Source organism: Colias eurytheme, chromosome 20, assembly GCF_061535395.1.
Source record: "Colias eurytheme isolate Ceu_HAF_F1 chromosome 20, ilColEury1 Martin Lab GWU primary, whole genome shotgun sequence".
NCBI lineage: Eukaryota > Metazoa > Arthropoda > Insecta > Lepidoptera > Pieridae > Colias > Colias eurytheme.
In genome coordinates this window covers 2,138,414-2,153,476 of record NC_142999.1, presented here as the reverse complement: position 1 = coordinate 2,153,476, position 15,063 = coordinate 2,138,414, and the positions used below count along the sequence as shown (strand labels likewise).

Below are 15,063 nucleotides of genomic sequence, written 5' to 3'. Positions count from 1 at the left end.
CAAAATCTTCCATTAGATTTGTCACGACAATAATAATTGTTCTGTTATGTTTCTAAAACACCCACGTGGCTCAGGCGGAAAACAATGCAAAAAAACTCAAATAGGTTACGCCAAGTTTTTGCAAAGAGGCAGTTCATTAACCATTTTTTTTTACTTTCGAATCATGCAGACTATCATCATTAGGCCATATTATTACGTTATTACGACATACCACCAAAAACAGACAAAAACAAATCATTAGACCGTTTACTAGCCGAAGCCCGCAGTTTCTCACGCATAGCTAAAAAAATTTCTTATAAGTCAAATTTTTCAACGTAGGTACCTAGTAAACAAGCCTCCTTACCATCTCCAGACACAAAAATCCTATCATAAAATCGCTGTAATTAAAAAAGAAGCGTGTGTGCCGAGCACGCGTGTCAGAAGTGAAACTTCTTTGGCATCGAAGATACCAAAATCTTCGCCTTACTTCCCGACGTGATGGTATTGCCATGATGTGACCTTGAAATTTTACTCTCAAAAGTAAACGCACCTAAAGTTTCACTTCAAAAATAAAATAATAGTAATTGGGGTATTACGACCCTCGTAAGTATCAAATTATGTTACCATCATTAGACCATTTCAAACGTACACCTATTCCTACGTCTGTTCACACCATTGACCATACTAGGTGTTTTGTTGTTCCGAACAACAACCTACATACCGCGGGGTCAACGACACAATGACGCAACGTTGAGCAAGTGTGCCGGCGCGCGCGCAACTATACTGCAGCAGGCAATTACCGGTCTGGGATCGATGTGTGTATACCTTTGGTGGTAGAGGAGTGATAGAATATGAAAAAAAAATCGGTAAAGGAATAATAGAACATGAAAAAAAAGCTACGATAGTGATACACAAAATTAACCAAACCATCTCAATAATTATTTTTAACATAAATCTAAACCACCTTCAAATGGTCAGAACAAGGAATTTAAATAGGGCCAACCGGAGCTTTCAAATAAAAAAAGAATAATCGAAATCGGTTCACCCAGTTGAAATTTCTAGGATAAAAAATATAAAAAAGTCGGATAAATACATATATCCTAAGTATGAAAACAAGTGCCTATTACATTTTCAATAAGATCTAACTATAGATATGTAGACCCTGCAGGTAAGGTAAAGTATAGGTGTTATTAATTTATGCTCGTATATATTTATTTCGTGTTATATTCATTGTTACGTTCAAAATCAATGTTGCAGGTACTTTGCTAGAACAACGTAAATTATTCCTAAATCCTGTTTATGCAAGATTAAAATCTTATAAAAATAACATAAAAATGCTGTTTAAAGCATGATCATTTCCTAACATAATTGGTAAACAAAATAACAGCTTAAATTGCATAAAATATGTAAACTAATTCTCTCTAATGGCACTAGTCACATATTAAAAACATCCTGCACTATTGACCCTGATTGAACAGCCTTTAAGCCAATATAACGTGGATAATTATTACAATGCGTTGAGATAAATTATCTAGTTTATGCTAGTTTCTTTATATGTTGAATTACTTCCACCTTCTAGCAGTTTGTGATTCTTAGATTTCAAGGCAAATTTATTGACCTGAAATTTTTTTTCCTTACCCAAAATTTTCAAAAAGCATATTAAGAATATTAAGGTATTAAATAAGGAATGTAAAGGCATATTCTTGGCCTATATTATGAAGCTGAACCTTTATTTGTCTTGTAAAATGACCTAATTTCGGTAAAAGCAATCACGGATAATACTAGTTCGAATAAATATTTTTTGGATAGTCTATTAATCGAGGAAGGCTACGCTATATAACATCACACTACAGCCAAAATAGCGGAGCAATCCAGAAAAATACACGTAAAAATCCTCTTTATTCCATTCATACAAGAACACAATCCCGCCTAGCAACTTTAAAGTAAACACGGAAGCCTTTAACAAAAGCTCTATACTTTATAACTTGTAAATACCGTCGCTAGAATGTATAACAGATAGTATTTTCTTAAACCCGTTCCAAACCCACTTTCCACTTTAAGTCAAGGAAGTTACTGTTAAGTAATGTGATGTAAGTTATTTTCAGCTTGGTAACTTTGTTTCAAAAGTTCAAACTTACTTAAGTTACTTTATTACAGGTTTAGGTTGCTGGCTACGTAATCGTTACACTTATTCGGACAAAACTTTATTAGTGGGTCACATCGATATTGCTTAATTGAATGATAAGAATATCTTTATACATATTATCAAGGAGAAGTTTGCTTTTTAGTAATAAACAAAAAATGACTTAAGTAATCGATTTTGATAATTTTTCTAGTAAAAAAATCTGAGTTAGATAGGCAATTTTGTTTGTATTCCGGTATACATAGCTTGGAAAAAGCTAGGAAGGAAAGGAAAGGGAAGTAAATATTATATAAAAAAAAACGATACTAATTGTTTCTTTAAGGAGACAGGCATCGCTTCTATGAGCTAAGTTTCCTATTATTCAAACAAGGTAGTCGTTGACCTTTTGGGAGCTATTGGCTAACTTCTATCTGCAAAACTATTAAGCCTTACAAGGTATGTTTCGATTGTGCAACTTATAGTTAACCTATTGCATTCAGCACATTAGTAATAGCACAGATAATGTAATTGTCATCTCGTATTAACTATCAATCATATAGAATTAGAATTTAAAGATGTCTGAACCTACTCTGAACCTGCACACTATTAGAGATTATATTACAGTAAATTACTTCTATAAAAGGGCAGGATACCAATCAAAATGTTGTCCAATCAATCCAAGTGTGTTAACTCTTGTTTTTTATAAAGAAATTTACAATGCCTTATTTGCTATATTAGAGGGACTATACTAGCTGAAATACGCGGCATCACTCGCATGTCGCATGGTACCGGGTAAAAAGCCCATGTACTACAAATTATAATGCAGAATATAATTTATCCTTGCACCAATTTAGCAATTTGTAGAGTAACCATAAACCAACATTAATTCTTACAAGCTTCGCGTTTATAATATAAAGTACCAGGATACTATGAGTGTAACACATCTTAATGCATAATTATACTAAAAGATATAACTAAAAGATATACTAAAAGAACCGAGCTTTGGCTACGTTTCCACCAGAGATGTGCAAGGATGCGAGGGATGCCTTTTAAAGAACCAATAGTATCGCTTCATTTACGTCACCTCGCTAGGCCCAGGTCTGGTGGAAACGGCTCAGGGGTGCTAGGACAAAAACATTCCTCGCTACACATACTCGCACATCTCTGCAGAAAAGCAGCCTAAGCCGAACATTATAATTTACTAGCTGCTCCGCGCGGTTTCACCCCATGGCTGCACTCCTGTTGGTCGTAGCGTGATGATATATAGCCTATAGCCTTCCTCGATAAATGGGCTATCTAACACCGAAAGAATTTTTCAAATCGAACCAGTAGTTCCCGAGATTAGCGCGTTCAAACAAACAAACAAAAAAACAAACTCTTCAGCTTTATTATATTAGTATATTAGTATATAGATAATCACGACACACCATCTAGACATCACGATTCACGACCCAATTACATTGCAATAATACACGTAAGAAACATGGAAGTGAACGTTGAGACAAACAGTCGAGAGAACAATCATCGATAATCATGGTTGAATGTGGGAAGCGATTGATACCATTGTTTTGATGTGGAGTAAGTAAGGTATAATGCGAAATGAATTCTATTATAAAATAAATGCATTTCTTATGGCCTATATAGTGTACACTGTACAATAAATATTTTTTCATTAATTCGTTCAAAATCGAGTCTAAAGATGTGTGTTACATAGAAAATAATAAACATACGAACACACAAGTGAAAAAAGCAAACATCACGTAATACGATATGCAAACTAATTAACGAAACAATTCCAAGTTCAAGGCGATGCGCACGCGCCACAAACAGTATAGCTATGTATACAGTATACACATACACAGTATGTATACTAAAAAGTAGCACGCGGCATGAAATTGAAAGTTGTCACAGATTATACACGGTTTATGCTATTTTAGTTTGTTTATGGTCGATAAATGTTTGAATGTATTAAAATTTGAAAAACGATGATTACTAGACTTATGTAAGCATTTCCTTATAGGGACAAATGTATTTTTTAGGAATAAAGAAAGAAATGTTAAAATAGATAAATGTATGTTTTTGGAAATTTCACCATCACTTTTCGTCATACCTGTAGTCCAGTCATATATCACTGACATACATATTATATAAATAAGGATCACAACCAACTACGCTACCAGAAGTATAATGAACTAGTTTTTTTATATGTAAAAAAATGATCCTTTTCCAAACGACAGGAGCGCTTTTCAAAATCCCAGGCAAATGCTTTCGTTGACAATACGAATACTTCGATGATAGTTTTCGCGCTTCTGATTCGTAATGTGATTGTACAATGGGATTAAACACCAAATTTTCAAATAAAATAACATTTCAACTCCAAATAATAGAACCTAGATGACAAATTCCCGAGCTGCGGACTAAATAAAAATAACCATAGACAATTAGAACAACCGATTCTATCAAACCTATAATGTTACCAGAAACTTATACTTAAAAGCGTTAATATTTCCTAAAATAATAAAATAATAACCGAGCTTTAGATTAAACTGTAGGTATATCAGCCCCTAAAAAAAAAATCACATATAAAAAAATATTACGAATATAATGAACCACCATATCATATCGATAATAAACATTAGCGCACCGGTTACGTCAAAACGCACGTAATATATTGCGTCAATATTACAAGTTACAAGTTAACCCGAGCTTAGATAGCTATTATACAGGGTGTGGCGTAATTAATGGGTAATACAGTAACTGTAAGTAGACGATACTGTGGCAGAAATTTCCACCAATACCTTCTGAAAGATACGAAATTGGGGTTACCTAAAGCTGGATCAATATTAATTGTATCAAGTAATCGTATTCGTATCAGGCGTATCGTATCGAGTATGCGTATCCTAAGTGTGGACGCCCATTTTGACCATACCGTAGGTACCTTTTATCGCGTGAACCATAAATATTATACGATTATATACGACACGTATCAGATACGCGGTTAATAGCAATCGGGGTGTATCATGATACGAAGTGTATGACGATCGCGTACATTTTGCGTCCACACTAGCAAACATGATACGCGTCGATGCTACGCGACGGAGATGTGATACGCGAAAATGATCAAGTCACCTTAAATAAATATACTGATATTACAAGATACAAGGTAAACCGAGCTTAGACCGCTATTATTCAGGGTGTAGCGTAATGAATGGATAGTATTGTGGCAGGTTAGGATTTTTTGTATATACAGCTCCCTCTGTATATATCGATAGGAAATTAGGGTTGCGGTTGGGCTATGTATTATAATGAAAATTAATTTTATTTTCGGCATTTTTAAATTTTATTAAATAGGAACATTTTTAAATAGGGACGCTATAAAAGTAATTGAATGATGATGAAAATTAATTTGTAATAGCTAGGTTAAATACCTTTGAAACAAATATATATTTAATTACAATTAAAATAATCGACATTTAAAATTTCGTTTATTTATGATCTTAATTAATTATCCTACCATCTTTGCAGATGTTACTTCGTGGGAGAACTTACGATAATAGAAATTTCTATCCGCCATGCTTCTATTCTATAGTTATCAATGTATCCCACGTGCTAATTTATTTATATGACATTTGAATATGTGCTCTGAAAAACTTGACAATATTATATGCATGTTGTTAAAATATATATAGTAAAATTCTCTTTTAATCATGGAACGCCATCTTAATAATTGTTTTACTATTCTGTGCTGCGAACAGTGTGAAAAAATAAAATTAGTCTAATACGAAAAGGCTTTTTCATCATTACTAATAATAAAATTGGAGTGACTGTTTGTCATATTAAAATATGTAGCTGCATTTTACTAAATGAAACAATCCTAATGAAATTTGCTTTCAGCACGCGGGCGATGCTGCGGGTGGAAGTTGGAACTAATAAGTCATACGTACATTCCCTAATTTTCCATAGAAACATTAAAACTATTCAGAAATAATTTCAAACATTTAAACAAGCAGATAATCTTATGCAACTACATTGCATGTTCATCGTTCCGCCTCGATGCGTTTCTAGATCGCTGCAATCTATGTACTCGCAAATAATAATCATACCGGAGTAGCTATAGGCATAGTATAAAGAGAACAAGTAAGTTATCTTCGTACAAAGGTACATCGCCGTTTGTATGTAGGCGGATCGCTTGGCCACGATTGACCCCCGTTCATGTACAGTCACGAGCATATTAATATATAACTAGGGGGCGATTAGCAAAAATATCTGTCACAAGAACAAGTTCAATAATATCTGTCTGCCCGTATACAGCAAAAATATCTGACATTAGTAGGCAGCATAATAAAGTGGCATCAAAATTATGTGATGAAAATATATAGTTAATAATTGAGATAACCTCTCAAAGCATAAGTATGTGACGTCACCTAGGTGTCAATAATACATATCTGCAAATAGATATCATAATATATATGCTCGTGACTGTGCGTACGCAAGCTTGACGCAAGCACACAAAGCCGATCTGTTCCTTCTCATGGACGGTTTTCGTGAGGGCTGCGCCATTGCTATTTGCTGTGAGCGATAGCAATAATGTGACAAGTGTAAACCCTGCGCCTCGCGAGTTTAGATACCGTGCGCTCTCTTTATACTATGCCAATTAAAATTAATCGTACTAGAGTAACTATATTTATACGATCAAATATTTCGATAATTGTATAAAATTTCCTTGCGTGTTATTAGTATAGGTCTACCAGAATCTGATGGCATATTTATATTTAAGAAATAAAAGATTTTCATGTGGCAACTTATTTAACAACTATCAAATTGGTTGTCAAATTACTGGTCTTTTTTGCAGTTGATGAATAATTTTTAGGATTTTCTTCGAAAATGTCGAAAAAGCTGCTGCGATCACAAGCAAGATGTGTTGTTTATAATGTGTATAGAAAAACATTCGATGAAGAAGGGTCAATCACATCACAAATTTCAATTTTGAAGATTTTATTGGTAAATTGGACTTACCCGTTTTGATACTTTAAATTAAAAAATATTATGTGTAGGTAACTATAATATTGTTTGTTGATTAGAATATAATTTTATGAAAACTTATTACAGGAGAAGTCCAAGCTGTCCAAGTCAATTTTATAATGTGTGTATCTGTTAATACTTACGAAAATTAATATAGTTATTAGTTTTATTTTATTTTTATTTTATTTTATAAAAAATGTTGTGTGGTTTTATGAAACCACGGTAAAAGTGAAACTTTCCGAACACTGCTTTATACCTACTCGGCAGCTGACCGTCACGCGACATGCGCTACACAGACCAAAAAGTTTGAGACGATGTAATAAAAGTTTCACTTTAAAAAATTATAAGCAGTTTTGATCCACATTATCATTATATCGATATTTTCACATGGCATACTGGTAATGAATATACAAATATAGGTATGTGTAAATAATAATATGTATTACCTGTATAATAGTAATATGTATAATTGTACCTATATTATACATGTAACTATGTACCTACATAATATTAAGTGGATATCTCATTATTAAGTACAGTATTGTCCACTTATGTAATGTGACTTAAGATATTGAGGACAAAATAAAAAATAAGCAGTATCAAGATCGTTCAGTCCATTTTCCCTAGGGTTGCACACCCAAAATTTTGATTTCCCTAATTGCCATCAGATTCTGGTTTACCTATACTAACTTGGAAGGTTGTTTTTGTTAATCTTGATATATATATATATAAAATTAATTAACAAAGAAACACGATTATTTGTTTCTTATATAGGTTATTATTATTATAAGGTTTTATTTATTCATAGTATTCAGTCACGACTCGTTTATATGTATGTCTTAGTAACGTGATATGAATTAAGTTTTTTAATTAACTTACTAATTTGAAGGAGTTGTAGAAACAGTCTCAGATACCAAACTTGATACCGAACTATTATAAATAACTATTTAAAGCAAAAATGCTAATGTCAATATGATTAAACCTAGTTTTTAACCAATACCAACAAATACATATTGTATCAAATCTAATTATACTGACCATAACAATCACATCTAAAAAGTAATATATGAAAAACTCACCAATCTTAGCGCTGCTGAAGACAATCAAGGCGTGCGTATCGTCCACCCACTTGATTTCAAAGCCCGTATCCTTATATTCACTGAACAATGAGAGTAGATCGTTCGTCTTAAACTCGCTCGGGAAGTCATACACTTCGACCACGTGCGCGAACGTTTCATCGAAGGGCCCGTTGAACAACGCCTGTCCACGCGTTTGGTACTGATCGTAGTTATTCTTCGCTTTCGATATGTGCACTTTGCCTACAGTCGATGTTAATTCTTCTAGTAAGGACGGGTCCAAACACTCCCCGCTGTCGTCGAACACCGCGTCCCAGTCATTTTCCTCTCTTTTTAAGGACACTTTCGCTTCTAGTTTTGGCTTTGCTTTCTTAACTTTAATCTCCTTTTGAACCTCTGTTTCTTCTTTGACCGGACTCGGGGACTCCTCTATCGGATCTGATATCACTAAAACGTCCGAGTCGAAACTTTGCTTAATTATTCGTTTGCTGCTTCTGTTTATCTCCTGCGACGCCCGCTTAAGCTCATTCTTTTCGACGTCCTCATCCTTATCGTACAAATAGTCACTATTATCTATAATATTGCTCTGAGTTTCGTGCACGGCCATGTTCACCTCCGATTCATTTGTCCTCCAATTGTCGTCCGTGTTCTCGCTCTCGGCGTACTCGTAAAAACTGGGACTATAAAAACCTAGTTGTCCATTAGCAAAATAATCTCCTATATAAAAACTCTCGCCTACTTCTAATTCTTTAAAACTATTATCACTATTCGATATTGCACTATCACCGTTTGGCACTGGGCAGAGGGAAGGCACGGTCGGCTCGGGGTCGCCGGGGGCCCGGTTCTCTATACTGGGCGCAGATCGTTGGTTCCTGAGATGCGGCGGCGTGTAAACGTTGCAGAAATTCTTGTTGAGAGATTTTTTCGGTGTACCGTGAGCGGATTTCTCTTTGGAAGCAGGCGATTTGGGACACTTCCCGTCTGCGCTGTGGCTGGTTCTCTTATTCTCCAGCGGTTTGTTTTCGTCCGTCGTGTTCTCGGTCGCACGCAAGGCCCGCGGCACGTACACCGCTCGATCGGGTCGTCTGGGCTTCGTCGGCCCGGATCTGCGAACAAAGACGCGATTATAATGTTTGTAACCTAGTTTTTTCGATCTTACCTAATTGCGCTTCCGCAAGAGTCGCACAATTATGTGGCATTGCATTGACTTGAATGGGACTATTGTTAACGAAGGCGCAGAAGAAATTTGTTCCCGTATAGAACATAGGAAGTTAGGTGATTGCTTGTGGAAATCGTTCAATATTAACGTTTATGTTATGGCGCTATTAGCACTACTAGTATAAACAATTGTAATTACAAACAGTTAATTTACATTGTAATAAAGACATGCTTATCAATGGCATTCATCAATCATCAACCTCATCTAATTATAAACAGTTGCTCACCAATTAGTTTTATCTTGTGCCAAAAAGAGAAACATGTGACGTAATTAGGAAGCTAAACTCTGACCCTATCTTGCATGCACGTAGAGCTTTCTATCTGGCCCTGTCCCTTGTTACTTACCCACGAAGATTGTCTTAATTACAAAAGATTCAACTCACGCAATCATATCATGGAATTCTACATAATTTTGTACATTACATAATTTATGCTTGTAAATGTTGTACAAGTTTTCTTATAATGTGTTCAAAATGATGTGTTAATTATTTTTTACGGAAATAAACATATCTATTCTATTTTTCTCTCTCTATTTTTGATACTTATATGTTAAAATATTTGTACATAGGTATATTACTTTCAAAGTTGCAAAATTGTGTTATGGATATACCTGAAAATACAATTATTACACAACATAAAGGTGCAGATAAAAATAAACCTAAGTATACATAATCATATATAGGCATATAGTAGTAGGATGTTTGTTACAGGTGCTAGAAACTGGTTTTACTTTATAGTTTACTAGCTTTCCGCCTGCGGCTCGTCCCGCGTTTTCAAAGAAAAACCCGTTCCCGTAGGATTTCCGGGATAAAACCTATCCTGTGTCCTTTCTCGAGTATCAAAATATCTCTATACCAAATTTCATGCAAATTGGTTCAGTAGTTAGGGCGTGATTGAGTAACAGACAGACAGACAGAGTTACTTTCGCATTTATAATATTAATATGGATTTAGAATATTTATTTATTCATCTATCTATGATACGTAACTAGTAGTTCACCAACCCGGTTACCCTCCCTTCCAGATACGACCTGGCCAAATACAAAATATCCCCCTATATCCCCAGAGCGGAACCTCCTGACAAAAACATTTTATTTGCTTACTAGGATTGTTTCAATCACAAATAAGTTTAAGACCTGTAAATGAAATAAATAAATAATTTTGAATTTTTGAATTTATTCCGTCCCCTACACACACAGAATCAACCAATTCTTGCCGGTTTGTCTGAACCGCTTATATTATCTCAATTACAACCCGGATAAATACAAAACCCCCTTCTACATAATCACAAACCCACCAACTTCACCAACCCGGGTAACCCCCCAGATTACAACCCGGACAAGTACAAAAATCCCCTTTTCCCTTTCCCTACATACTCTCAACCTACCAATCCATCTAGCCGGTTTACACCGCATCTCGGCCAAGGTCACCGTAACCTCTCACTGGCCGACACACTTTCGGCGCGCGCGCATTCTAATCGCTGTGTTACCGGCTGTTATGAAATTATGTTTTTACGTGCATTGCGTATTGATATTGGTAAATAAATCGTATTTGTTTAAATGTTTTGATTTTACAAATATTTTTAACACGCTTATATTATCATTTTTATGTTTTTGAGTTTGTATGTTTGTCAGTAATCGACTGTTTTAGACACGATTTTGACCCACTTTAAACGGACAGATTTAATTGAAACTTTATAACGAAAATTACAGTTCATTTTCTTATACTGCAAGTTATACTACCTCATTAATCACAACTCAAAGAACATAACATGATCACGATAAATACAAATCACGTAAACATAACCCAAAAGCAGATCCTGTTTCTAATCGCGATCAGTTATGCAGAATTTCTTAGCATAATACTGATTTAGTGTTGCATGATTATTAATCGATTTAAATTGTTGCTGCACCGATAGTTTTTCAACACGACTGAATGGACAGTGTAATCTATTTAAGACTCAAGGTAGCAATCAATTACCTATATGACGGTAGTTAATTTGCGAGAATTTAAAGTTGTAAAATAAACTCGGCGTCACAAAAATCGCACCTCTTCGAAAATAAGTTTCAAGCATCTCCCGCCAGCAACGAATACATTAAACCCAATTAATATTGGTATCAATTGAAAGTATGTTTAACGACCTTTAAATGAACAACAGATAGAATTCCTAAACACAACAGATCTCATTAGCACGTAACGTTAAAAAAAATGTTGTCAAAATACGCATTACAACGGTCACTAATTACACTTCCTTACAAGGGTATAAAACGGGTGACCCGGGTTAAATGTGGGTCATTCGCTATTCAACCTTTGAAGTGAACACACATGAACAGCTATAGTAAGAAAAATACCCCAGAAGATGGATACCACTGCAGATGAAGCCGCTCAAGTCATTGCACTACTGCAATCAGGGACGCGCCAATGTGATGTTGCTCGGCAACTGAACTCGAGTCGTTTTTCCGTTCGACGAGTGTTCCAACGCTTCCAAGAGACTGGTGGCTATATCCGAAGACGTAGATCTGGAAGACAACGGTCCACATCCGAAAGAGAAGATCGCTTCATTGTTTCGACGTCTTTACGTAATCGGTTCTCCAATGCTGTTGAGCTGCAACAACAACTGCGATCAGCTTGCAGAACGTTTGTAAGCTTCTCCACGATTAGAAGAAGAATACGGGAGAAGAAAATTGCAGCTCACAGGGCTGCTACAGGGCCAAAATTGACTGCACAGCATAGGAGAGACCGGTTGCAATTTGCCCGTGACCATGTGGATTGGACAATAGACCAATGGAGGGCTGTGCTCTTCTCGTATGAGACGAGAGCGTGTCTTTTCTGCAACGACAGGCGTCGAAGAGTGTACAGGAGGCAAGGGGAACGATTCGCACAAGCCTGTATTCAAGAGACAGTGGAATACAGGGGTGGCTCGCGCATGTTCTGGGGCGGCATGTCAATCGACGGCAAAACGAACCTTGTGTGTGTTTCTCGGACTGGAAGTGCTCGCGGGCAAGGGTCGCTGACTGCTCCTTGGTATATAATAGAGATCTTAGAGGAGCAGGTTGTCCCTTATGCAGGTTTTGTTGGCAGTGGGTTCACGTTAATGCACGCTGTCACACCGCTTTAATTGTAAGAGACTACCTGCAAGAAGTTGGGATCCCTGTTATGCGCTGGCCGGCGCGAAGTCCAGACCTGAACCCTATTGAGCACCTTTGGGATGAATTGAAACGGCGAGTACGGGCACGTGGTCCTGCTCCTACCACTCTCCAAGACCTCCAAGATGCCGTCGTTGCAGAATGGGACAACATTCCTCAAGAGACTGTTGTCACATTAATTAGGTCCAAGACAGAACGCATGGAAGCAGTCATCAGGGCTAGGGGGGGTAACACTAGGTTTTAAGTTGTTTATAAGGACTTTGTTGTAATTTTTGCTGATAAAATAAAATTTAACTTTTTAATCATTTGTATTAACTTGCTTTTTTTTATTCCCTGGTAAACTAAAAACCAAATTTATTGATATATTCTGAAATTTAAATAAATTGCCTTTCCAATGATACCTTATAGTCATATGTCTACCATTGATTAATAGGGTTAAAATGACTTTGAAGGAAATTCTTATAGAGGTGCGATTTTTGTGACGCCGAGTGTATAAAAGTAGTCGAAATGCCTAGAGAAGCAGCTTGTACACATGAATAGACAAAATACGGCTACGATTTTAAATCCATATTTTATTTAACATGTTCCTATTTTATTATTTCAACACGCAACTGAACCTGAAAATGCTCAAAATTGGTAATGCATACGTTTCTTTATTGAACACTCACGTGTTCAAAAATTAAAAAAATATAGAACTTTATGGGTGGTAGATACTGCATCAGTCTGATGATTGATGTAGCCAGAAACGCGAGAAATATATTGCAATTAGCAAGGGAAGTTTCAAGAAAAGGCAAGCGTTACACCAAGGCAAAAACTTCATAACCTGGGTAAGATAGTATGCTGATTTGTCTGTGTTCTAACTTCTAAAGCATAATTATTACTTCCGTTCGCTTGCGATTGTATTATACCTAACCACGTAATTGTTTGTGTTTTTCTTGCATGTTTAACAAATAAACATCAACTAATCCCTTACATTGAAACAATTACAATGCAAGAATCAACTATTTTTACACATTACTTCTAATCTTCGTTACAATCAGATAATACTTTACACTAGATATGTATTGTAATACCATTTAGTATTTACTAATGACGTCACAAGCCTTGCACTTAAGAATTGCCGAGGCCAAGTAAAAGCAGATTTGTACTGATCGAATTGTACAATGTATTAAAAGAATTCAATGTTAACAGCCACGTAATAAGTAGAACTTCATATTCTTAAAATTACAAATGCGTAAGTAACTCCGCCTGTATATGTCTTCTCCACACATTAACCACAGAACCGATTTGGATGAAATTTAGTACAGAAATAGCTAGAGACGTGAGAAAGCTTTTAGGGAGGGTCTTATCCTGGAAATTCTAAGAGCACGGGAACTATGCGGGTATTTCTTTATTAAGCGGGCGGAAAACTAGCATATAAAAAAATCTCAACATGTACCTTGTTAATTAATTACGTTTTTGACATATTTTCTTACATTACACTGAGTGATTTTCACAAGAGAGAGAACCTAGACATATTTTCGTGCAAAAAATAAAGATTTTAGTTAATTAACATTGCTTGTTTTTTTATAATTAATAAACAACTATGACGCCTAATTACTAGATACCTATTCATTTTATCTTGGTGTTACCAGACCACGTTTTATTTTCTACTAGTGGTCCGCCCCGGCTTCGCCCGTGGTACATATTTCGCAATAAAATGTAGCCTATGTCCTTTCTCGGGTATCAAAATATCTCCATACCAAATTTCATCCAAATTGGTTCAGTAGTTTAGGCGTGATTGAGTAACAGATAGACAGACAGAGTTACTTTCGCATTTATAATATTGCTAGCTTTCCGCCCGCGGCTTCGCCCGCGTTTTCAAAGAAAAACGTTTCCGTAGGATTTCCGGGATAAAACCTATCCTATGTCCTTCCTCGGGTATCAAAATATCTCTATACCAAATTTCATGCAAATTGGTTCAGTAGTTAAGGCGTGATTGAGTAACAGACAGAGAGACAGAGTTACTTTCGCATTTATAATATTAGTATGGAGTATGGATAAGTAAAGGTAATTTCCAAGTTTATGGGTGTTTAATGTTCATTAATTGACAGTTGACACCATCAATTGACGCAAGGTGTTTCATCTATCAACACCTAATTGAATTAATTACTTCCACGTTTTACATTTGATACAAGCTGTGCCCCGCGGTTTTACCCGCATTGCTCCGCTCCTAATGCAATGGGTATTAGCGTGATGACATATGCCTATAGCCTTTCTCGATAAATGGACTATCTAACAGAGAAATAATTTTACAAATCGGACGCGTGGATCCTGAGTTTAGCGCGTTCAAACAAACAAACTCTTCAGCTTTATAATATTAGTATAGGTTTTACGAAAATATAAAATCTATCGCCTTAATTGAGTTTATTTAATGGAAATGAACGAAAACCCTCAAGTGATAAGACTGTAATGCGTGAAACAATATATAAGTAATCAAACCATTATTTTTAAAAAAGATA

General features: G+C 35.7%; 1 protein-coding gene across 2 annotated transcripts in view; it reads right to left on the bottom strand.

Moving 5' to 3' along the window:
• The window catches only part of LOC149899496 (uncharacterized), a 35,002-nt gene that overhangs the window by 6,201 nt on the left and 13,738 nt on the right, over nt 1-15,063 (bottom strand). For both annotated transcript variants that reach the window (XM_090113726.1, XM_090113727.1), the window contains exon 5: nt 8,203-9,305. In XM_090113726.1, the coding sequence (XP_089969852.1) occupies nt 8,203-9,305 (1,103 nt within the window). The remainder of the gene's footprint in view (nt 1-8,202; nt 9,306-15,063) is intronic.